This window comes from Schistocerca piceifrons, chromosome 2 (genome assembly GCF_021461385.2).
Source record: "Schistocerca piceifrons isolate TAMUIC-IGC-003096 chromosome 2, iqSchPice1.1, whole genome shotgun sequence".
NCBI classification, from domain to species: domain Eukaryota; kingdom Metazoa; phylum Arthropoda; class Insecta; order Orthoptera; family Acrididae; genus Schistocerca; species Schistocerca piceifrons.
In genome coordinates, this window is record NC_060139.1 from 186,940,993 (window position 1) to 186,967,648 (window position 26,656).

The window sequence follows — 26,656 nt, forward strand, 5'->3', positions numbered from 1 at the left end:
CACTGTGGTTCGAGATCCTTGTGTTAGTTCACGTCAAATCGCAAGGGAATCTGGCATGAGCCAGAGTAGTGTTGTTCGTGTTCTGCATCGCCATAAATATCATTTGTACCGTAACAGTCTCCACCAAGAATTAACCGGTACGGATTGAATGTGTCATATTGAATTCTGCCGATGGGCTCAACTTCAGATTCAGAGGGATGACACATTTACTAATTTGATTTTATTTACTGACGAGCCTACATTCACAAACCATGGAAATGTCAATTCTCATAACATGCATTATTGGGCAACTTAAAATCCCTATTTTGTGCAGCAAGTTGCACACCAAAAACCATAGTCGGTGAATGTATGGTGTGGTATTCTGGAGGACAGAATTATAGACCCCTCATCGAAGGAAATCTTAATGGTAGGAAGTACACCACACTCCTGCAAGAAACAATAGGTCCATTATTGGAAGAAATACCTTTAGGAACAAGGAACAGAATGTGGTATCAACATGATGGGTGTCTGGCACATTTTTTGCTGATGGCTAGAAATGAGTTGCAGAGACAATTCCTAAATTGTTGGATTGGACACGGAGGAGATGTGTCATGGCTGGCTCATTCACCAGACTTGACGCCTATGGATTTTTTTTTTTTTTTAATTGTGATTCGTAAAAGACATTGTTTATAAAGATGTTCCAACTATAACTGAAGATATGCGAGAGAGAATTGTCAGTGCATACACTTTGATAAGTGCTGATGTGATAAGGAACACCATTCAATCCACGATAAGAAGATTGCAGCACTGCATTCATAGCAATGGGTATCACTTCGGACACCTTCTGTAGATGGATGTTCATGCCACCTTTGTGACCTTCACTGACCTTCAAAGACCTTCAAAGACCTTACTGTTACACATCATTGGATTTGTCTCAATGTCCACTATCAGAAAATAGGAATAAAACTATAGCATCCCATTTAAAAAACAAAGTTGACCTTCATATCTCTGACGTGATCCAATCTAGCAACAAAAAACGAAAGTCATATTATGGCCCCCATTGTCCCAAGCAACTTTTGTCCCACAAACTTTTCAGCTACTATCATACTTCGGAACTATTCTTGGTGGCAACAGACAGCAAAGAAAAAGTGAGGAAGGGTTAAAATGGAGGTTGGGTGGAGGCCTGGGAGAAAAAGGCCAGATGTTCACTCTTAACACTGTGGGATAAAAACCCTCCTCACAAATAAAGCATAAAATTGTAATAGCAGTTGAGGCATTGTCTCCCAACACCACTGGCAGTGCGGTGGGAAGGTGAAAAGTCTGCTACAGAGCAGCTAAAAGTTGGCAGTCCAATAAGATGTGGACGACTGTCAAGTGGGAACCACAGCGACACTGAGGCGGGGCCTTGCAATGGAGGAGGTGACCATGAGCCAGTCAAGTATGGCAGATGCAGAGCTGGCAAAGGACAATGGAGTCCCTTTGAGTGGTCACATGGATGACCACATTCACACTATATAGTTTATTTGGTGTACTGAGGGTGCGCCATTCAGTATCCCAGATCCCAAAAACTTTGCCGTGTAGGACCAATCGGAGATCAGTTCCCGGGAGTCCGATCTCCAGAGTTGGTTTATCGGTAGCTTGTTTGGCCAGTCCGTCAGTAAGTATTGTGAGGACATAGAGAGACTCCCGGATAGTCATTACCAAGGGATGGCAAGGGAAGCACTGGTTGAGAGCTTGTAGGCTACTTAAGGAGTCACTACAAATGACGAACTCACCTGCGCAGGAGCAGATATGCTCAAGAGTGCAAGAGATGGCCACCAACTCTGCAGCGAATACACTGCAGCCATCTGGCAAGGAGCGCTGTTTAGTATGGCCAGCGTGAGCGTAAGTGAAGCCAGCGTGACCATCGACCACTGAGCCATAAGTATAGACTATTTATGAGCCCTGGAACTCATCAAGAATAGAGAAAAAGTGACGGTGGAGGGCCTCAGGTGGAACTGAGCCTTTTGGATCTTGTGATAGGTCCAGATGAAGTTGTGGCCAAGGCATGGACCATGGAGACATACGTGAGTTGACCCACAGGAAAGGTGGTAGAGGAAAAGTGTTGAGTGCAGTAAGAATTGACCAAACACAGACTGCAATTGGAAACCCCAACCTGAGCTGCCATTGTGGGAGATGGATTGCAGTGTGAGGGAAAAGGAGACAATAATTTGGATGGTGAGGTGAACTATGAATGTGGGCAGTATAATTCACATGCAGTTACTTTCACCTAGTATCCAACTGAGGAATGCCAGCTTCTAAGAGGAGGCTGTTCACTGAGGTGGTTCAGAAAGTCCCGTCACAAGCGAAACTCCACAATGGTGTATAGGGTCAAGCAGCCGCAATGCTGAGGGCAATGCTGAACCAACCACCAAGCTCCCTTAGCCAAGACGGGACTGCACAAGGGCTTTGTACAGCTGCAGCAGTGTAGGGCAATTAGCATCCCAGGTGGTGTGGCTCAGGTATCCAATCATATTAAGATGCTGCCAGCACTTTTCCTTTTGCTGATGAAGATGAGGAAACCAAGTTAAACAGGTGTCGAAGACCAGTCCCAAAAAGCAGTAAGTCTCCCTACATTAAGTAGTTGCTCATCGAGGTCAAGTTCTGGATAGGGGTGGACAGTATGACAATGATACAAGTGCATGACGCAAGTCTGGGTGGCTGAAAACTGAAAGCCATGAGTGTGGTCCCACGATTGTGCCTTTCATATGGCTCCTTGCAGTCAATGTTCAGCCACATCAATAGAAAAGGAGCAGAAGGATATAAAAAAATTGTCAGCTTATAGGATGGGAGATACTGAGGACCCCAATGATAGTGGGAGGCCATTAACGGCAATTAAAAGAGTGGGAAGCTCAGGGCAGTGCTCTGCGTAACACCATCTCTTGGATATAGGGCGAACTGTAGGAAGTACGACTCGAAGTCTGTAGGTGTGGAGCAACAATAAGTTCCGTATCAAAATCAGAAGTGGGCCTGGAGGCCCCACTCATGCACAGTAGCACGACTGCGGTGTAGCCAAGTGGTATCGAAGTCTTTCATCATGTCGAAAAAGACAGCAATAAGGTGTTGTCGCCAGGAGAAGGCCGATCGGATGGCAGACTCCAAGTGGATCAAGTTGTTGGTAGTTGGCTGCTTGGTTTAAAAGTGGGGGGGGAAGGGACCAAACTGCTTGGTCATCAGTCCCTTGTTCCGAATAAAACAATGCCACACGAGGGAGAATAAAACAAACGAGACATGCAACACAAAACGGAAAGAAAGGAAAAACCACAAGAACGAAGGAAAGTAACAATCACTATAAGGAGCAAAAGAGGACAACAAACAACAAAGAAACAGGAGAAACAGTTAGAAGAGAGTAAAACAAGAAAGCAGATTACAGTGGCTGGCCGACGACAAGAATAAAAAGGAGAAGCCAACAACTCTGCAACACATTAAAACCACCACCCTAAAAGCTCTAGGGCGGACGACGCAGAGGGACAAAGGACAGGCACAAAAATTTAGATGAAATGATAAAACCCACCCTCACAAATAAAACATAAAACTAAAGCTGCTGTTGAGGCATTGTTGCCCCCACACCTAAGGTAGGGTGTTGGGTAAGTTAAAAGACCGCTGCAGAGTGACTAAACATGGGCAGTCCAGCAAGATATGGACGACCATCATTTGTGAGCCACAGTGACACTGAGGTGGGTCCTCACGATGGAGAAGGTAACCTTGCGTTAGCCACATATGGCCAATACGGAGCCGGCAGAGGACAACTGATTTCCTGCGAGAGGCACGTATGTTAAGACTTACACACATTCGTAATCTCCTTAATGACACACAGTTCGTTGTGCGTACTGTTATGCCATTCTGTCTCCCAAAGTTGAAAAACACCGTGGCATAAGACAGAACACAGGTCAGGTTCAGAGAAGCCGATCTCCATAAGCAGTTTACATGTAACCTGTTTGGCCAGCCTGTCGGCAAGTTCATTGCCTGGGATTCCGACATGACCTGGGGTCCAGACAAAGACCACTGAACGACTAGACCATTCCAGGGCATAGATGGACTCCTGGATGGTCACTACCAAAGGATTACAAGAGTAGCACTGGTCGATAGCTTGTAGGCTACTCAAGGAGTCAGTACACAGAAGAAACTACTCCCCATGGCATGAATGGATGTGCTCAAGAGCATGAGATATGGCCACCAGCTCTGCAGTGAAAACACTGCAGCCATCAGGCAAGGAATGCTGTTCCATATGTCCTCCATGGACATACGCAAAGGCGATGTGACCGTCAGCCATCGAGCAGTCAATGTAAACTGCTTCATGGCCTCGGTACATGTAAAGAATCGACAAGAAGTGGCAGCGGAGAGCGCGGCGTTAACTGAGTCCTTAGGGCCATGTAATAGGTCCAGGCGAAGCCATGGCTTGGTTGTACACCATGGAGATGTACGTGAATGGACCCCAAAATTAGGTAGTAAAGGCAAGGACTCCAGTTTGGATAGAAGGGATCGGACATGAACTGCAATTGTAAGCCCTGACCTGGGCCACTGATGTGGGAGATGAACCGGTGTGGGTGGGAGAAGGAGACGGTAATTCGGATATGCAGGGGAACTACGAACATGTGCAATGTAACTGGCCAGCAGTTGTGCATGCTTAACCTTCAATGGAGGGACTCCAGCCTCCACCAGGATGTTGGTCGCTGGACTTGTCCTAAAAGCTCCCGTCGCTAGTCCAATGCCACAATGGTGTGCTGGGTTGAGTAAACACAATGGCGAAGGTGCCGACAAACCAGACACCACACTCCCATAGACAAAGCGGGATTGAACAAGGGCTCTGTAGAGCTGCAGCAGTGTAGAGTGATTTGCACCCCAGTTAGTGTTGCTCAGGCAGCGGAGGGCATTGAGGTGCTGCCAGCACTTCCGCTTAAGCTGTCAAAGGTGAGGAAGCCAAGTCAATCGGGCATCGAAAACTAGTACTAAGAATCGATATGTCTCCACTACAGAGAGTGGATCGTCATTAAGGTAAAATTCTGGCTCCAGATGAATGCGAAAGGCTGGGGGGTAATTCTCCAATGCAGAGCCTTGAGCATAGTGCTCAGCAAAGTGCTCGGCAATCATGTTTGCATCGCTAGAAAACACGCCATCGATGGTAATGCCACGGACACCTGTTGGGGTCTGGTACCCAAAAACACGTCTGATCTTCATCCAGACTTGGGAAGGTGACGTATGGCACCCAATGGTCGAGACACACCTCTCCCAACACTCCTGTTTCCGCCTTTTGATAAGCTGGTGAATGCGGACTCGGAACCTTTTAAAGGCTATTAGGTGCTCTAGCGAAGGGTGCCCCCTTATGTTGCTGTAGAGCTCGCCAATGATCTTTAATTGCCTCAGCAACTTCTGGCAACCACCAAGGTACCGACTTTTGCTAGGGGCACTCCAAAGAACGAGGGAGTGCATTTTCCACTGGAGATATGATTGTTGTAGTTATCTGCTCAACCACAACATTGATGGCACCATGCGGGGGAGATTCAACGGTGACAGCAGAGGTGAAGGCTTCCCAGTCTACCTTGTTGAAAGCCCTCCTTGGTAGGCGTCCATGAGCATGACGCCAGGGGCATGACAGGAAGGTGGGGAAGTGGTCACTGCCACACAGGTTGTAATGTGCTCTGCAGTGGATATATGGGAGAAGTCCTGGGCTGCAAAGTGATAAATCAATGGCAGAGTAACTACCATGAGCCACACTGAAATGTGTGATGGCCCCAGTATTTAAGAGGTTGAGGCCGAACTGAGACAGTAAAGATTTGACATCTCTGCCTTGGCCAGTAACCATGGTGCCGCCTCACAAGGGGTTATGAGCGTTAAAATCTCCCAAAAGTAGGAAAGATTCAGGGGGTTGAGCAATCAGTGCAGTCAATGTGTTCAGGTGTACTGCAATATCTGGAGGAAGATATATGTTGCAGACAGTTATTTCCTGCGTCATATGTATCCTGACAGCCACAACTTCAAGAGGGGTTTGAAGGGGCACAGGCTCACTACATACCAAGTTCAGGAAATAGATGCAAACTCCACCTGACTCTCTATTATATTCACTACGGTTCTTGTTAATAACCCCTGTAGTCGAGAAGGGCAGGGGTCCACAATGCCGGGAACCAGATTTCCTGGAGGGCAACGCAGAAAGCAGGTGTAAAGCTTAACAATTGCTGCAGCTCAACCAGGTGGTGGAAAAAACTGCCTCATTTCCACGGGGGAATAATGTGATCATGTGGCTGGGAAGGCATGGAACATTCAATGAGGCAGTTTATGCCTCAGGGTTACCTGCCGCATCCAACTTATTTCCTGAACAGTCTATATCCATTGTGTCTGAGGGTCCAGCAAGATCTAGGTCCTCAGTGATCCCACAATCTCCACCCCATCCTCATATGCAGAACTTGTAGATAGCGGTGGTGTGGGAGCCACCAGAATTCCCTTTGGTCTTGGGGGTCTTCTTTATGGGTTTCTCTCACTGCTCGTTCGGTTTCTCTGGCTTGCAGGGCTTTTGTGATTCAGTCTCCAGGACTGAGGATAATCGTGAAGCCCTACGACCAGCTGCTTGTGGGTGTCATCTTTCCCACTAGCAGAAACCTGGGAAGGGAGTGACCCAAGGGACCCCTTCCTGGTGAGAGGAGCTGAAGAAGACTTACACTTCTCTGGCTGAGAAGTGGGGACTGGTGTCCCCGATGGCTGGGGGGGGGGGGGGGGGGGGGGGGGGGGAGTCTCCCAAGGTAGGTGGTGCGGGAGCAACAGGGAAGTGCCCCCCACCATCAAGGGTGCAAGTGTAGTCTTCTGACTCGGAGGGCCAACTGGAATTCGTGGAACTGGTGGGGCTAAAACTGTTATCATAGCAGTGGCATAAGAGGAGGTCATAGCCACAGGATGGAGGCACTCACATTTCCTCTTAGCCTCAGTGTAGGTCAGTCGATCCAGGGTCTTATATGCCATGATTTTCCTTTCTTGCTGTAAAATCCTGCAGTCTGGTGATCAAGGTGAATGATGCCCTCCACAGTGGGCACAGATGGGTGGCAGGACATATGGAGTATTTGGATGCGAAGGACGTCCACAATCTCAACATGTGACGCTGGAAATACAGCGGGATGACATATGGCCGAACCTCGGCACTTAGAGCACCGCATCGGGGGAGGGATATATGGCTTGTCACCACAGCTGTAGACCATCACCTTGACCTTCTCGGGCAATGGGTCACCCTCGAAGGCCAAGATGAAGGCACCGGTGGCAACCTGATTATCCCTCAGACCCCTATGGACACGCCAGACAAAATGAACACAGCTCGTCGTCAGACTGCAAAAGAAGGTCCCTGTGGTTGGTTGGTAGTGAGTGAGTGAAGGAGGGAAGGAAGGAAGTATAGGTTTAATGTCCAGTCCACGGCAAGGTCATTAAAGAACGAGCACAAGCTCAGATTCGGAAAGGACAGGAAATCAATAGTGCCCTCTGAAAGGAACCCCCCCCCCCCCCCCCTCCCAAGCATTATTCTTAAACGATTTAGAGAAATGATGGAAAACCCAAGTATGGATGGCCAGATGGGGATTTGAATTAACATTCTCCCAACATTCTCCCAAATACTAATCCAATGTCTCACTGTTTTTAACATCAGCTGACTGAATGCAAAGAAGGAAATATTCAGATGGTTTATGTCTTTGATTTCATTTAAAGTTAAAATCAATTCTTTTGCTACTCTAAGATAGCAGGAGTGTGGTTTCCTTGGAGATCAGCCATAGCTATTGATTCTACTACTGAACATTAATCTATTACAGATGCTTTACAAAGCATAATTAATAAACAATGACCAGCATTACTTACTCCTTGTTGGTCGGCTTAAACCATGCCCAAACTTCAGCCCCTGGTGCTGCATCACGCACAGGATATCCCCAAAGTTGGTGCCGCCACAGGCCTCCTGTGAGACTCACGTGTAATTCTTGTACATCAAACTGGGCAACAATCTCACCCAGTGGACGTGGAAAGAGGTGACTGTGTTTGACTAAAAAAATTTCTCCTTTAGGACATATGTGTTATAAACTTATATTACTGGAACTAATAGTAATTTGATGAAAGTATGTGGATCATAGTCACAACTTTTTATACCCTTCATACTATTAAAATTTCAAGGCTATACCATACACCATTATCACATTACATGAAAGCAAATTTGGAAAAAAAAAATCGATTGAGATAATTTGTTGTTTTTGCTAATGGATTGTATAAATGCTTTTGCAAGAACTCAAACTGAGTAAGAAGCAAGGCTATCACAAAGAAGCAAATGGATGAATCTGTTTCATGATTATAACCAGAATGTACACTACTGGCCATTAAAATTGCTACACCACAAAGATGATGCGCTAAAGACGCGAAATTTAACCGACAGGAAGAAGATGCTGTGATATGCAAATAATTAGCTTTTCAGAGCATACACACAAGGGTGGCGCTGGAGGCGACACCTACAATGTGCTGACATGAGGAAAGTTTCCAACCAATTTCTCATACACAAACAGCAGTTGACCGGCGTTGCCTGGTGAAACGTTGTTGTGATGCCTCGTGTAAGGAGGAGAAATGCGTACCATCACATTGCCAACTTTGATAAAGGTCGAATTGTAGCCTATCGCGATTGCGGTTTATGTTATCGCGATTGCGGTTTATGTTATCGCGACATTGCTGCTCGCGTTGGTCGAGATCCAATGACTGTTAGCAGAATATGGACTCTGTGTGTTCAGGAGGGTAATACGGAACACCGTGCTGGATCACAACAGCCTCGAATCACTAGCAGTCGAGATGACAGGCATCTTATCCGCATGGCTGTAACAGATCGTGCAGCCACACCTCGATCCCTGAGTTTGCAAGACAACAACCATCTGCACGAACAGTTCGACAACGTTTGCAGCAGCAAGGACTATCAGCTCGGAGACCATGGCTGTGGTTACCCTTGTGCTGCATCACAGACAGGAGTGCCTGTAATGGTGTACTCAACAACGAACCTGGGTGCACGAATGGCAAAATGTCATTTTTTTGGATGAATCCAGGTTCTGTTTACAGCAACATGATGGTCGCATCCGTGTTTGGCGACATCGCGGTGAACCAACATTGGGAGCGTGTATTCATCATCGCCATACTGGTGTATCACCCAGCGTGATGGTATGGGGTGCCATTGGTTACACGTCTCTCTCACCTCTTGTTCGCATTGATGGCACTTTGAACAGTGGACGTTACATTTCAGATGTGTTATGACCTGTGGCTCTACCCTTCATTCGAGCCCTGTGAAACCCTACATTTCTGCATGATAATGCACGACCACATGTTGCATGTCCTGTACGGGCCTTTCTGGATACAGAAAATGTTCGACTGCTGCCTTGGTCAGCACATTCTCCAGATCTCTCACCAACTGTAAATGCCAGGGCAATGGTGGCCGAGCAACTGGCTCGTCACAATACACCAGTCACTACTCTTGATGAACTGTGGTATCGTGTTGAAGCTGCATGGGCAGCTGTACCTGTATATGCCATTCAAGCTCTGTTTGACTCAATGCCCAGGCGTATCAAGGCCGTTATTATGGCCAGAGGTGGTTGTCCTGGGTACTGATTTCTCAGGATCTATGCACCCAAATTGCGTGAAAATGTAATCACATGTCAGTTCTAGTATAACATATTGTCCAATGAATACCCATTTATCATCTGCATTTCTTCTTGGTGTGGCAATTTTAATGGCCAGTAGTGTAGTTTCACCACCGTTAGTTTCTCAGGTTGAAATACAATCAGCAATTACAAAAAACACTTTCAGCTCTCTGAACTGCCAAAATAATCAATTATGCAAAATGTAAGGACAAAAATCACTGCTACTCCCCATAAAGATGACATGTTGAGTTGCAGACAGGCACAAAGGAAAGACTGTTACACACTTAGCTTTTGAACAAAGCCTTCTTCAGGACAGGAAACACAAACACACACACACACACACACACACACACACACACACACACACACACACACACACACACGACCGCCATCTCCAGCAGCTCAAGACAGAACACAACTGTCCGGAGAAGCAAAAGCAGTAATCTTAAGGTGGAGGGGAAGGGACAGCAGGGTACAGGTGGGGAGAGAGAAGAGAGCTGTCTGGTGGCACATGTACAGTGTCTAGATGGCAGCATGAAAAGACTGCCTCAAGCACTGTGTTGCCAACGGTGGGGAAGAAAGAGGGAGGGGGGGGGGGGGGACCGAGGATGGAAAAGTTGATGAGCAGGGAAGAGGAAATTCGGGCAAGTGTGTTGCCAGAGGGTGGCGTACAATGGATAGTGAGGAGGTGACAGAATAGTAGGGACATAAACTATCGGGTGGAGGGTCAGGGGATAGTAGTTTACCGTAGGCTGAGGCGGGGATAATCTTGGGAGCGAAGAATCTGTTCTAAGGATAACTCCCATCTGCACAGTTCAGAAAAGCTGGTGACATAGAGGAGAATCAAGATGGCTCGGCTAGTGAAGCAGAAATCTAGCATGTTATGTTCAGTTGCATGCTGTGCCACAGGGTGGTTTACTTCGCTCTTGGGCAAAGTTTGGCAGTGGCCACTAATGCTGGTGGACAGCTGGTTGGTTGTCATACCAAAATAAAAAACTGTGTAATGTTTGCAGCAGAGCTGGTATATGATATGGCTGTTTTCACAAGTGGTCCTGCCTCTGATGGGGTAGGGTAAGCCAGTGGCAGGACTGGAATAGGAAATGCTGAGTGAGTGGATTGGGCAGGTCTTGCACCTGGATCTTCTACAAGTGCTTAGGACTAGGATTTGGGGTGGCATTGGGATGGGCTAGGATGATGTGGAGATTCGGTGGGTGGCGGAACACCACTTTAGGAGGGTGGGAAGGATCTTCGGTAGAACATTCCTCATTTCAGGGCGCGATGATAGGTAAACAATGGCCGCAAGCAGGATGTGGTTCAGTTGTTCCAGTCTGCAGTGGTATTGACCGATGAAGGGGGCACTCTTTTGTAGCTGGTTATTCGGGGTGGTAGGAGGAGAGTCTGTCTGCAGACTAGGTCTGGGGGTAGGTCTACGCGATAGTACCCTGTCTGTGAGGGCCTTGGTGAGACCATTAGCATTACTGGGCAAGGGAGTTATTGTCACTGTAGATATACTGTCTCCCGAGGCCAGGCTGTATGGGAGGGATTGTTTGTTGTGGAAGGGATGACAGCTGTCAAAATGCAGGTTCTTTTGGTCATTGGTGAGTTTAATGTTGACAAATGTGTGGACGGAGCCATCAGAGAGGAGAAGATCAAAGTCCAGGAAGGTAGCATGCTGGTTTTAGGAGGACTAGGTGAAGTGGATGGGAGAGAAGGTGTTGAGATTGAGAAGGACTATTCACATCCTGTCGCCCTCATTGTATGTTGCCCTCTGCCAAAGCACCTGCCTGTCTTGCCCCTTCCCTGCTCCTCTGTTTTTCACGTGCCATTTTCCCATCCCCAACTCTCTGACCCACATTCCCCCAACACTCCACCTGGGGCAGTCTTGTCGTGCCTCCATCTAGTCCCCGCACACTCCACCAGATAGCACTCTTCTCTCCACCCACCCACACCCAGTCCCCTACTTGTTTGTTTGTTTTAGGGCACAAAAACAACTAAGGTCATAAATGCCATTGTTATAACCTTAGGACATCAAGAAGTACAAGAACTTAAAAGTGACTATGCATTAAGCCCAGTCCATGAAAAGAAAGTGAGCTAAGAACAAGAACTTCCTCATGTATAAAGGTCCAGAAAATATGCTGCAGGACAGTGGAGGTCCCAAACCAAAGATTAAATCCCCTTTGCCATATTGTTTTGCTGGATAAAAAGTAAAATGTGTTTGACAGTCTGCACATTGTCCACTGATAATTTAGATCACACACATATATGAGAACGTAAATGGTTACAAAAAGGTCATCCAGTTAGGAAATGGCGAAGTGTCAAAGGTTGCCGGCAACGAGCACAAAGTGTTGGGGGATCACCACTTAACAAATGGCGAAGGCTAAAATGACAATGCCCAATATGCAACTTAGCTAAAATTATCACCTCGCACAGAGTGTGCCAAGATCAGGTGTGCCAAGCTGCTGAGAGAGGTTTAATATCTCGGAGCTTGTTACCATGAAGAGGAGACCAGTGGTGATGCCAAAGCAACAACACCTGCAGATAGACAGCAACACGCACATCATCCGAAGCCATGAAAAAGCTAGCAGACTGAGGTACGAGGATTGCAGCCTTGGCAGCAACGTCAGCAGCCTCATGTCCCATCAGACTGACGTGACCAGAAACCCACAAGAACATCACAGTGGCTGCCTCAACAGCCAGCAAATGGAATCTTTCTTGGACCCATCGCACTAATGGATGGACTATGTACAGCACACACAGGCTCTGAAGGGCACTGAGAGAGTCAAAGTAAATGACACAATTTATAAGCCTGTGTCACTGGATGTACTGCATGGCTTGATACAGGGTGAAGAGCTCCACTGTAAATACTGGGCAGTGTACTGGAAGCTGATACCGTAAAGTGTCAGCGCCAATGATGAAGGCACACCCAACACCACTGTCAGTCTTGGAGCCATCAGTGTACACGAAGATGCTGGCATTAAATTGTGTACAAAGGTCGAGAAACTTGCTGCAATAGATGGAATCCAAAGTAGTTTCCTTTGGAAGTGAATGAAGTCCCAGATGAATACAGGCCGCCGCACAAAGCCGACATGGTGAAGGGTTCACATCCATCGGGAACGGGCAGGTAGCATGAAATTAAGCTCCTGGAATAGGAGCTGAAAGCAAACTCCAGGAGGTAACAGAGAAGAGGGGTCGTGCCCCATACTGGTGGTCAAGTGAGTCATCGAAAAAGGAGGCATAGGATGGGTGGCTAGGCTTGGCAGACAAACGGCATGTGTACCTGCTGACGAGAACATCACTTCGGTATGACAGAATTAGTTTTGCAGCATCTGCATAGAGACACTCAACCAGGCTAGTGCAAAGAGCACTAGTGGCCAAACGGATTTCATGATGATGGACTGTGTTAAGACAACATAAGATGGACGGACGTGCAGATGGATAAACAAAATGATTCCTAGTCTAGTTTCGAACAGACAAGGGATCAGTACAAATGGAGGAGGGTGGTCTGATCTGTTCCCCAGGAGGTACCACTGAGGACATGTAGGACACTGAGGGACTGGATACAGTGTGCAGCCAGGTAACACACATGGGAGGACCAAGAGTGTTTTCTATCAACCATGAGCCCTAGGAATTTCGGAGTTTCAGCAAACGGGAGAGCAACAGGCCCAATGTGTAAAGATGGTGGAAGAAACCCATTGCACTGCCAGAAATTCATACAAACAGTTTTGTCAGTGGAAACACGAAAGCCACTGTCAGTGCTCCACGAGTAAAGACGATTGAAACCACTGAAGACTCTGCAGAGATGTCCAGTGGGAGACAGGCCATAATAGTGTTAATGGTTATAGCAAAGAGGACAACACTCCAGATGGAGCCTTGAAACTCCCCATTCTCCTGGATGAAGATGTCCGACAAGGCAGAACCCACACATACTTTGAAAACTCAGTCTTTTAAAAAGCCCTGGAAGCTCCATGTTTATAGAGTATGGAAGATACCAGTCCTCCAGCAGGAATCGTAGGCTTTCTCCACACCAGAAAACACGCCACAGTCTGGTATTTCTGCAGAGACACATTCCAGACATGGGTTGACAAAGTGACGAGGTGGTCAACTGCAGAACGGCACGCTCAAAATCCACATTGTGCAGTGGTTAGTAGATTGTGAGATTCATGCCAACTGGCCATGAATCATATGTTCCCTGACCTTGCAAATACAGCTGGTGAGAGAAGGGGCAGTAGTCCTTACCAGGCTTAGATACAGATATGACAGTGGCTTCAGACCAGCATCTGGAAAACACGTCTATCCAGATGTGATTGTATATATGAAGGAGAAAGTGCTTGCCTGCAAGAGAAAGGTGCTGCAACATCTGAAAGCCAACATCGTCTGGCCCTGGGGCTGAAGATCGGTGTGAAGCAAGGGCATGCTCCAATTCCCTCATAGTAATAGTGGCATTGTAGCATTCACGATCTGAGAGGAGAAGGGTATCATCTAAGCTGACTCCACTTGTTTCCAAGGAAAGAGGGCGGGTTGATAGTGGATGGAGCTCAAAATCTCCAGAAAATATTGGCCCAAGGTGTTGGAGATAGCTATAGGGCCCACAATGATATCACCTGCTACGGTCAGGCTGAAAATCAGGGAACAGACCTAGGTCCCAGAGAGCCAACAAAGGCTGCCCTACATGATGAAAGAGGGAGTGGAACTGTTGAAAACACTAGTACAGGAAATCCAACTAGCTTTTTAGCTATCACGAAGAATGCAACAACACTGCACACACAACTGTTTATAACAAATACAGTTCACCATAGTAGGATGATGGTTAAAAATGTAGAGACCATGTCTCTACACATGAATCGCATCACGGCACGCTTCAGTCCACCATGAGACTAAGTGTGACGTATGTAACCTTCCGCATTGGTAAAAATAACATTCCTGAGGTACTCTACCGGGTCATCACAACTGTGGAAATGCCATTTGTCAAAGGTCGCCAGGGAGGAATAAAGCCTCCAGTCCACCGAGGTGCAGCTGGGAGAGTCTTTGAATCTTTAGCTTCATTCTGTTTATGTTTAGTAGACATAGACTGACATGATGATTGGCTCATTGCAAGAAAATCCCCCATGACTAGCAGTGTCTCTGATGGCGTGCTCCTTCCGATTGGAGGTCAGATATTACAAGTTACCTGGTCACCAGTTACAAGTCAAATGCATGGCCCAACCTTCATCCTTCAGGAGTACACAGCGAGCAGGAAGAAACAAAGAGGAACCTAAAATGCTGAAGCAGAGAAAGGGTAGGATATGGAGAATGAAGAAAGAAAGAAAAAACAGTTGAGGGACTGTTCTAATGTCAGGCTACTAAAACTTCAGAATACATTCCTAAAAATATCTCACACACATTCCCCGAAGGAGGGGAAAAAGAATAGGAGGAGGAGAGACATGCAGCATGGAAAGGGAATAGGTGCTGCTGCAAAGGTTGGAGCCCCATGGTAGCTAAGCACAGACTCGTCAAAGAGTGGTGAACCCTTGGAGGGGATGCACCCTATGATAGCTGTTTTCGTTTGATTCGACAGCCGCATTCTGGTCTTAGCTGCTGGAGATGGTGGTTATGTGAGTGTGAGGTCTGCTTGTTTGTGTGAATAAATGTGTGTGTTTCCTTTTTTTTTAAGAAGGTTTTGGTCAAAAGCTGAGTATGTAACTGTCTTTTTGTTGTGCCTGTCTGCAACTCAATGTGTCATCTTTACAGTGGGTAGCAATATTGTTGATATTCCAGCCTGTATTTTCCATTGTTTAATTGTGCAAAATGGTAACTCAAGATCAACATCCAAGTTCACCTGTCCTACACATAATAATTTTAATGTTTAATATCAACCGCTATTCACCACAAAGGAGGCACTGAGTGGCCAAAAGACACACTAAAAAAAATTTGTTTCCATTGGTCAGTGCCAATCGGGAAATAGTATACACTAGCCAGTGATACATGCTGAATCTAGAAATATGAATAGGTTACTTTTGTTCTAAGCATGGAGAGCACAAGACCAATGATTACTGATCTTGCTGTTATGGATTAAAAGGTTAGTTACTGGTTTTCGTATTTATTTTATGCTCTGTGTATTTCTCAGAATATGCCATGATTTCTTGGGACATTGTTTCATATTCTAGTGTTATAGTTTCATTGTGAGTTGAAAAAGCCAACATACGTGACTGGAGGAAAACTGGCTATGCTGAAGGGCTGATTGGTATAGCCTAAGGTCTAGGTTAATATCTGAATTGGACAGATTTAAAATATACTCACCAACTGGTGGCAGAAAAAACAGGCAGAAGGATTGAGGGGTGAAGGAAATGGATTGGAGAGGTCTAGTAAAAGGTGTCGATTTCGGGGAAGTCACCCAGAACTGCGGATCAGGGGAGACTTACCGGATGGGATGAGAAGGAAAGACTTGTTGTTGGCAGTCCCCAACAATCAGTCTTTCCTTCTCACCCCATCCGGTAAGTCTCCCCTGACATGCAGTTATGGCTGACTTCCCGAAAGAAGTGTAATCTCCAATGAAGAAAAAAAAAAGATCCAGAAGAAAGAAGAAATATTGGACAGACAGAAGAGCAAAAACCCCTTTAAATACTAAATTATAACAATTCTCTGAATAAAAATTGTATACTAAGGTGACAAAAGTGTGAGATACCTCCTAATATTGTGTTAGACCACCTTTTGCCTGGTGTAGTGCAGCAACTAGACATTGAACGGAAACAACAAGTCATTTGACATCTCCTGCAGAAATACTGAGCCATGCTGCCTCTATTGTTGTCCATAATTGTGAAAGTGTTGCCAGTGCTGGATTCTGAGCACAAGCTGACCTCTCAATTGTGTCCCATAAATGTTCGATGGATTCATGCTGGGTGATCTGGGTGGTCAAATCATTCGCTCTATTTGTTCTACAATGTTCTTCAAACCAACTGTGGCCTGGCGACATGGTTCACTGTCATCCATAAAAATTCTATCATTGTTTGGGAACATGAAGTCCATAAATGACTTCAAATGGTCTCCAAGTAGCCGACCATAACCATTTCTGGTCAGAGATGAGTTCAGTTGGACTAGAGGACCCAGTCTATTCCATGTAAACATAGTCCATACCATTATGGAGCCACAAGCAGCCTGCACAGTGCCTTGTCGACAACCTGGGTCCATGCATTCGTGAGGTCTACAACACACTCAAACCCTACCATCAGCTCTTTCAACTGAAATTGGGACTCATCTGACCAGACCACTGTTTTCCAGTAGTCTAGAGTCCAATTGATATGATCACGAGCCCATGAGAGGCACTGCAGGTGATGATGTGCTGCTGGCAAAGGCACTCGCGTCAGTCATATGCTTCTATACCCCTTTAATGCCCAATTTTGCCACACTGTCCTAACAGGTATGTTTGTCGATCATCCCACATTGGTTTCTGCGGTCATTTCATGCAGTGTTGCTTGTCTGTTAGCACTGACAACTCTACACAAATGGTGCTGCTCTTAGTTATTAAGTGAATACTGTCTGCCACTGTGTTGCCCATGGTGAGAGGTAATGCCTGAAGTCTGGTATTCTCAGCACACTGTGGATCTCTGAATGTTGAATTGCCTAACCATTTCTGGAATTGAATGCCCCATGCATCTAGCTCCAATTACCATGCCACACCATGTGTGAAATTGTTGGCAGTGTTTGTAGTTAGGGACGTAAGGTTTGGAAGCTATTCCATTGAGTTATCAATTATTTTATTTTTTATTCATTTATGTGTTTGGCGTTACTGGTTTGTTGTTTGTGGTGCAGTAAGACATCTAATTTATTGTGTGGTTTCTGTTGTTAGGTATCGATATGACGATGAAATGTAACAGTGCTATGTTGCGGCTGGAGATCAGGGAGGACATGTTGCCCATTATTAAATTCCTCCAGTTATTTGGACTGATTGATGAGATTGTGAAGCTTAGTATTTGTCGCAAGAACATGAGGTTGATCAGAGTTCCGTTTTCTTGGACCAGCGATGGGTACATGTGGCGGTGTGTGTGTGTGTGTGTGTGTGTGTGTGTGTGTGTGTGTGTGTGTGTGTGAGGGGTGAGGGGGGGGGGGGGGGGAGTTCAGAGGCGGTCCGACCTAGTTTCCAGCACTGGAATTTGTCGGTGGTAAGAAGTAATTGTTATGTTGGGTATATTCTTCTCGAGTTGTGATGTTTCGTATATTTATGGTGTACTGAATGTCTTGATTTATGCAGGGATGTTTGATTTTTATACTGAGGTGTTGTGGTTTTGGTTTTATTTTTCATAGTTGTAGGTGTTGGTTTTTTGGTATCAATAGTTGTGGTTGGTTATAAAGGGCAAGGGAAATCACCGATTCCAATTTTCATAGTTTTAGTTTTAGGTATTGGTGTTTTGGTTTTGTCAGCTGTGGTAAAGGGAAATGTCCAATTCCTATTTTTGAAGTTTTTAGCTGTAGGTGTTAGTGTTTTGGTATCCTCAGGTGTGGTAGGCCTATATAGGTCAAGGGAAGTGTCAGATTCCTATAGATTTTGGTGGTGTAGCAGAATGCTGTTTTTTTTTTTTTTTTTTTTTTTTTTTTTTTTTTTTTTTTTTTTTTTTTTTTTTTTTTTTTTTTTTTTGGTGAGGTTTTGGATTGTGGTGTGTTTTTTTATTGTTATACTTAGCTTGTCCGCACCCTAAAGCCCCCAATTTCCTGCATTGTCCTGTTATTTTGATTGTATTTTTGGAGGGAGATGTTATTGTCGTATTTATATGTATTTTCGTGTTTGTTGCCATGTGCGTATAGTGATGTCATAGGTGCCATATTAGAGATGCTTAGAATAGACATTTTCGTAATACTGATGAGTCATGGGTCATAGCATTCAGGTGGAATCTGACACTTTCATAATCCCCAGCACTTGTCTTTCTGGAAGTCAAACTGATTTACACAACATTATATTCTGCTATGAAATACTGGATCTGAGTTGCCACAATTTTTTTAAATACTTTTGAAACGACTAGGAGAAGTCTGTCTAATCAGAAGCTTCCTACACCTTACCTTGAGCCTTTCTTTATAACAGTTTTACTGGGTGAGAATAGATACAAATCAAAATTAACAATATTAGCAAATACACAAAATTACATCACCTAAGAATAACAAAAATCTTTCAAATATAATAAAAACAGTATTTTAAAGCTTGATTTTAAACCTTATCCAGAGGGTCTCAAAAACAAACATATATTTTCTAGTATAAAAACACCTGCTCTTTCTAATGAGGAAATAAATTATTCATATTTAGCAATATAATATCAAAGTACATACACATTTGATGGAACAAGTTTCGCTGACATAGCTGATTTATTTGTAACAATTTAAGGTCAGCAGTGTCAGTTCTCATCAGCCCTTCTTTACATTTTGTCGTGTTTGCTTATATGAATTTAGGTGAAATATGTGATTCTGCTTCTCAGGCATGAGAGTTCAGTTTGATTATCATACAGGTGTGTGTGTGTGTGTGTGTGTGTGTGTGTGTGTGTGTGTGTTTTATGTCTTGACCTCTGATCACTGAACACCCTATTTCTATTGTGGTCACTAAGGGCTGTGCAGTATGACAACTAGTGGAAAATTTCTCTAGAACCAGAACATAAGTTATGTAAACCCAGATGATGATGAAACAAAGCAATGGTGATTAATTGCACATTTATGAAGTACTCTCCTATGTTCACTTTGGTCTGGCGTTAACGTCTTTGTTATAATACCTAGAAACAGCCCGCGTTCTTCACTGCACAACCACAAATTTTGGCTTTTCATCTCATATTTTCTCCCCTAACGCGTCTTCAATTCGTTACATATCAAAGAAAGTTTTTTACCCTGGGATCTGTAGCTCTGAAATGTGAACTAATACAGGGACGATGCAGCAGTTCTGAGCTTTACAACGAACATACTGCCATTGTTCATCAAAAATCTTTTAATACACAATCTGTAACCTGGTAAATAAAAACAGAATATAAACTCACAAGATTCTGCGTCCGGTTCAACATCCCATACGGTAGTAAATTGGAAATATGCATACACATGATCATCAGGTAATGGTTTTAATAGCAGCTCTTCATTAAACACATCGTTTTTTGATGACGCCAACACAACTGTCAAACACAATATTAATGTACTAATTAACTTTGTACCATAACCACTTTCCCCCATAGTTTCAAACAGCGTCTGCTAGGAAACTCATTGAAAGATATGCTACGGTGTGTGGTAGCGGTTTTCAACAGAAGGTCTTGAAAATAATATAATGCTGTTGAATTTTTTTGTATGCATTGTGTCATTATTTAAGGTTGTCAAATTCCAAATTTCTGTATTGAAACTAAGCCATGACGTCAACCCTAAACAACTTATTCCGCCAGCTTATTTATCTAGTAACCTGGGGTCTTTTTTTCGCCGCGTATGGTCTTTGAATACAGATGTGTTGTGTTTATGTTTGGTGAGTGCGGTGACGCGTTGATCATTGTTATGAATAAACTAAAACTGCTCGATTGTTTTCGTCAGCTTTCAAGTAAGTAATATTGTGGTACCCTGATAATTACTTTGCTTGATGATGATGTTCTAGGACGTTTAAACTAGGGTCAACATTACGTTGACACACAGACTAAGAAGTAAATCGTAATCCACATACACATGAAAGACACAAGTAAAATACAACATCATTAAAAACCCAGTCTATTTCATTCCAGGATCACGACTGAAATGACATTTATTGCCTGTATCTAAGCAGTTTGAGGCACAAATGGTCGTTTGCTTTAATTTGTTACGTTCTTGTTGAAGTTAATATTCGCCGTCATGCCCCCTCATTTCCCGTAAGTTTAGTAATTTTCATTAGAACGTGACAGCAGTGACACTCAAATTGTCGAACTTTTTATGCGTAGAACTGTTCTGTCACTGTAAGCTAGAACAGTATCATGTTTATCAATGAGGACATATATATGTACTTCCATACTCTGCAAACCACCGTGAGGTGCATGGCATCTGTATCTAAGGACGCTGATGGTCTCGCCGTTTACCGCACCAAAACAGTAATAGCCTCTAATGCATGTTTCTTTTATATGTGTGTTAATTGCATTATATACTGATTCCGGTCAAGTTACTAGATACGGATTATTCACTCCCAGGTACTTGCCTGAGATGACCGATTCCAACTGTGACTCGATGTTATAGGATACCACGTTTTTTCGTTTTGTGAAGCGCACAATTTTATGTTTCTTTTGGAAATCTTTGTATCACTTTGAATTATTATCAAGGTGTGTCTGAATATTTATGCAGCTTCTTTCAGGTTAATGTCAGGGATATTTGACAGCAGTTTTGTGGATCACTTCTTGTACCTTTCTTGTAAACGGATGGGACTTGTGATTTTTTTCTGGGAACTGGGCATGGCCTTTGGTCAAGGTGTCTAAGATAGATTATAGGCCTAGTTAGAAGAGTAGCTAACTCAACCTCATATTCACTATAGAATCTGATATAGGGATTCTGTCAGGCCCTGGGGCCTTGTTCAGTTTTAACAAGTTTTACTTTGTGAACACCACTGACACTAACAATTATTTCACTCATCCTCTCTGTGGCATGAGGATTACATCTACATCCATACTCCGCAATCCACCTGATGGTGTGTGGCGGAGGGTACCTTGAGTACCTCTATCGGTTCTCCCTTCTATTCCAGTCTCGTATTGTTCGTGGAAAGACGGATTGTCGGTATGCTTCTGTGTGGGCTCTAATCTCTCTGATTTTATCCTCATGATCTCTTCGCGAGATATACGTAGGAGGGAGCAATATACTGCTTGACTCTTCAGTGAAGGTATGTTCTCGAAATTTTAACGAAAGCCCGTACCGAGCTACTGAGCATCTCTCCTGCAGAGTCTTCCACTGGAGTTTATCTGTCATCTCCGTAATGCTTTCGCGATTACTAAATGCTCCTGTAACGAAGCGTGCTGCTCTCTGTTGGATCTTCTCTATCTCTTCTATCAATCCTATCTGGTACGGATGCCACACTGCTGAGCAGTATTCAAGCAGTGGGCAAACAAACGTACTGCAACCTACTTCCTTTGTTTTCGGATTGCATTTCCTTAGGATTCTTCCAGTGAATCTCAGTCTGGCATCTGCTTTACCGACAATCAACTTTATATGATCATTCCGTTTTAAATCACTCCTAATGCTTACTCCCAGATAATTTATGGAATTAACTGCTTCCAGTTGCTGACCTGCTATTTTGTAGCTAAATGATAAGGGATCTGTCTTTCTATGCATTCGCAGCATATTACACTTGTATTTATTAAATTGGGGCCAGTTCCTGTCTCGCTTGATAATGGTTATCAAGGGTAATGCAGAATTGCAGTTCATCACTTAAATGCTGTGTGACACAATTCGTTAGAAGACTATACTGGCTTGTCGTGGCACCACTCCAAATATAGCTGTTTGTCTTGAAGTGTTGGTTGCAGCCTACACATAGGATGGAATTCCCTAGTCCAGCTGCTGCTGGTCTCTGACCAGTTGTGCAAGATGACACACAATGTTGCAGGGAGTACATTACTTCTTATCAGATTACTGGTGCTCAGTGCACACTATGGCAGTCCTCTCTTGTGGAGGTCAGATATGGTTGACCAGAACCTTGACAACGAGGAAGCCAGCCCCTGTGTGCCCATGCAGTCCAACATTGGGCCACTGTCACATTCTAATGCCCCACAAATCTAGATATGCAAAAAACACACACACACACACACACACACACACAATACTATATTAGTCTCCATTCAGAAGTTATTCTTTAGATTAGGAGAAGTTGTAAAGCAGATATGATTTCAGTCTGTATTTGAAGTTAATTTTATTATCTATTAAAATCTTTACATCACAAGGGTGGTAGGTGGACAAAGATTATTATGGCTGAATGCTGCATTCCTCTCTGCTTCTTGTGTATTTTATTTAGACTTAAATTTTGACAAAAAAACTTCGTAAGGGGGAGAGTGTTGTGTGAGGTTGTTGCCAGTACATCCACTTCTTAAAGAGCTGGCTACAAATGATTCCAGCCTGGACACCAAACGGAAATACGAAAGCGTCTGATCCCACCCGTCTGCTTTGACCCATGACGTCACAAATGACGGAAACGACCATAAACCATGATTCCAATATGGCGCATATAAAGTCGTTACACACACATTATGAGAACGAAAAGCCTAATGACACTAACGGGACAAGCGCAGGAAATAGGGCATTTTTGGGTGGGGACAAACTAAATATAAACAAATTTAAACACCCACCCCCATACAAAACGACGAAAAAAACCGACATCACAAAACTCCCCAAATACCACTAAACACAACATCATCTGGAATCGGACACTTCCCTTGACCTATGTAGCTCAACAGCAGCTCCCGATCCCATAAATTAGGACCTAACACTTCCCTTGACCTATATAGCTCGAAAACATCTCCCGATACCAATACAAACATTCACAGCCACACATTGGGATAGAACACTTCCCTTGACCTGTTATCCTTACATCTCCACATACAGCCGTCCCTGGTCCGAGACACCGGAACTTTAAGTGAGCCTCATTTCTTCACAACATACTGAACACTTCACGACTTCATCCAAAAATCCGAATAGTTGAAGAAATTTTACTAGAGACAACGCACTGTCCCCCATCATAGCCGAAACCGAAAACTGTTGACCCTGTCAGTCATATCCATATCTACCAAAGACATAAAAAAAGCAATTTACCAAAATTCACACACGACGCCACATTCTCAAACTAAACCAAAAACATCACCTAATACACCACCAGAGAGCACCACCGATCAAAACGACACCTAAAAACACGCCACTTTCACAAACTAAATTCCGCGCCGTTGTGACATCACACACCACAACAGCCTTACGTCACGGGTCAAAGCCGACGGGTGGGATCGGACGCTTCGGTCGACCCCACCAAACAGTATCCTTATTAAACACTTCTTTGCTACAAAGGTCACAACATCCTAGTCCATCCCTATTACATTTCCTATTCCATTCCCTCGTCAGAAGGATCACATCCCTGTGGAAGACCCAATTGCAAGACCTGCCCAGCCCACCCACCAAGCACTTCCTATTCCAGTACTGTCACAGGCTTATCCTATCCCATCAGAGACTGAGCCACCTATGAGAGCAGCCATGTCATATGTCAGCTCTGGTGCAATCATTTCACAGCTTTTCCTGGTGGTATGGCTGCCGACCAGCTGTCCATCAGGATGGATGGCCACAGCCAAACTTTGGCCAAGGGCAAAGTGGACCACCCTGTGGCACAACATGCAGCTGAACATAACATACTTGATTTCAATGGCTGCTTCACTGCCTGAGTCATCTGGATTCTCCCCTCCATCACCAGCTTTTCTGAACTATGGAGAATGGATGTATCCTTACAACACATTGTCCAATCCCAAAATTATCCTGCCCTCAAGCTACAGTAACACACTTTCCCCACAGCCTCTCCCAACATTTCCCACACCCTCTTTCCTATCACCTTTTCCCTATTCTCACCTCCCATTCTCTTTGTGTACCGTCCTGTGCCAATTCATTGCCCACGTTTCCCTGCTCTTCTCCTTTTTTGCTTTCTGTGTGCCCCCCTCCCCCACCTCCCAGTCCCACAGCCTCCTGACCATCTACCTGTTGGTAGTCCAGTCCCTGCACACACTGCTGGACAATGCTGTTCTCTCCACCACCCCTACTGCTATCCCATCCCCTTCCCTGCTCCCCCCAGATTGCTGCTTCCACTTTGCCTGAGAGTTGCATTTTGATATGAGCTGCTGGGGATGGCAGTCGTGTGTGTGTTTGTTGTGCTTGCTTGTGTGAATGAAGGTGCATGTGTTTCTTTTTCTGGCAAAGGCTGTGGCCAAAAGCTAATGTGTTAGTGTCTTTCAGTTGTGCTTTCCTGTAACTTATCATGTCATATTCATGGCTGGTGGCAGTCTCTCTTTTCTTTGCATTATAAATATTTTATTCTTTCCTCCGTAGTTTGCTTTACAATTTTCTCATATTTTTGTTACAGGATGCTACTCCCAGAGAGCATTGGTCTGTTCACCCCACAGTTATATTTCTGGGACTGCAGTCATGCCAAAAGGAATTACCAATCCAAATTTCAAAGAAATTTGTTTTACTGGCACTAAAGTAACAAGTAATTACAAAATATTTCAGTTGAATGACAGAGTAACAACATCTTTTCTCCAGTTTTCACCTAATGTAACACAAAGGAGGCCAGTTCCACCTGTGCTCGATGCACCTAATGTCACTTCATCAAATATGTTTGAACTTCCAGCCTGCAGTGTTATTGACTATTTACATGAAATTCCAGTGAAGGATATCAGTGTGCCTACTGTAGGAAATGTAACTGAGAAAATTGCTGCACGGCTCATAGTGATCAGGAGGCGAAAAATGAAGAAACATAAATTGCGAAAACTGCGTAAAAGAATGAAATTTGAATGGGCAAAAGTTCGCCAGCGAAGAGAGCTAAGAAAGGAGAAGAAATTTCAAGCGGGCCTGATAAAGAAAATAAAAATTGCAGAAAGTTTTGATGCAAAGGCATTTGTTGCCCAAAAATTAGCTAAAGCCCACGCCGCAAAGCAAACAATCAAATCGTAAAACATCTAATCCATGTGCTGAATCTTGTATATATAATCTGAATTTTTGATAGTAAATTATTAATTTTATAAATCCAGAACATTGATCTTTTTCTCATTTTTAATATTCACTTTCGCTATCACAGGAAAAGTCATCTGTTGAGTAACTACTGCAAAATTTGAAGTAAATGATTGTGAACTCAGAGTAGCCAGCTCTTAGCCCAAAATAGTCTTCATTATTACATATAGTGTTATTTCTTTTACATTGTTTAATTGTTTGGTGTAACTTGAGGAAGGCCAATAAGATTTAAATGTTTAACAAACTGTGCTAGTTCTTTTTTTTATATAATGTTTATTGAAGCTGTGTGATAAAAGTGTTAGACTTGCTTGTTTTGTTGGAAATGATGCTTACCTGACTAATGTGAAGCAGTTAACAACATGGAATGTAAATAACAGAAGAAGTATTGTTGAGGTATCCCCAGTAATCACGTAAACAAGATTTTTGATGTTGTTGGCTTTTGGACGAATCCTCCTTCGGAGATAATAGAATATACATAAATACAGCTGTATGGCTATATTGTCCCAGGTGATTACATTGGCCCAGCACTGCAGCCTGATTGAGTTGAGGGACTCTGTTGGGTGGAGTGGGTGAGGGGAAAATGTCATGGGGAGTAGTAAAGCGGGCTCAAGCCACACAGATCAGAAATGTGGTGCTGGTGGGCATATTCTGGCCACAGGCAGGTGGGGTTGTGGCAGTGGACTGGAAATGGTAGGGGGGGGGGGGGGGGGTGTAGAACAAAGGGAGAGGGAGAGACTGGAGAGGAGGAGGGTGTGAGTGCAGGATGAGTGAAATGTTCATGGTGCAGGAATGGAGGTTAGTGTGGGGCAGGGGCTATCTGAGTTTACAGGAACAAAGGATGTGTTGTGATGACAATTCCCATCTATGTAATTCAGTTGGATAGATAAAAAATCTACTCACCAAGCGGCAGTAGAACACACACATAAAAGACTGTTGTGATTGACAAGCTTTCAGAGCCAGTGGCTCTTTCTTCAGGCAGAAGGGTTGAAGGGGAAGGAAGAAGGGTAAAGGAAAAGGACTGGAGATATTTAGGTCTGGGGGACTTTCCCCAAAATCTACCCCTTTTCCTAGACCTCTCCAGTCCTTCTGATCACTTTCAAAATGGTCAGTTTAGAAGGAATGTCTACATCTTGATGTTTGGAGCCAAGTTGCAAACAAAGAAAGATTTTGTTTGCATAAAAGTATCTGATTACATTGAGTGAAGAAATACCATTGTAAATCATAGAAGAATGAAATGCATTTTCTCATCAGTTTAACCCCCTTTACTCCTGTCTTGGATTAATGTCCGCATTATGTCAAACACAGAGGACATAATGATTGCATGA

General features: G+C 44.2%; 2 protein-coding genes across 2 annotated transcripts in view; one reads left to right on the plus strand and one right to left on the minus strand.

Annotated features, from left to right (window-relative positions):
- The window catches only part of LOC124777144 (GPI transamidase component PIG-T), a 101,967-nt gene extending 82,086 nt beyond the window's left edge, over positions 1 to 19,881 (minus strand). The window contains 2 exon segments of the mRNA XM_047252444.1: positions 7,846 to 8,023; positions 19,631 to 19,881. Coding sequence (XP_047108400.1) covers positions 7,846 to 8,023; positions 19,631 to 19,817 — 365 coding nt within the window. The 5' untranslated portion in view covers positions 19,818 to 19,881.
- A 162-nt stretch (positions 19,882 to 20,043) lies between these two features.
- LOC124777145 lies at positions 20,044 to 25,353 on the plus strand. The gene is made up of 2 exons (XM_047252445.1): positions 20,044 to 20,169; positions 24,685 to 25,353. Exons 1-2 carry the CDS (start codon positions 20,061 to 20,063, stop codon positions 25,272 to 25,274), a joined length of 699 nt encoding a protein of 232 aa, XP_047108401.1. The 5' UTR covers positions 20,044 to 20,060; the 3' UTR covers positions 25,275 to 25,353.
- Positions 25,354 to 26,656: the final 1,303 nt, after the last annotated feature.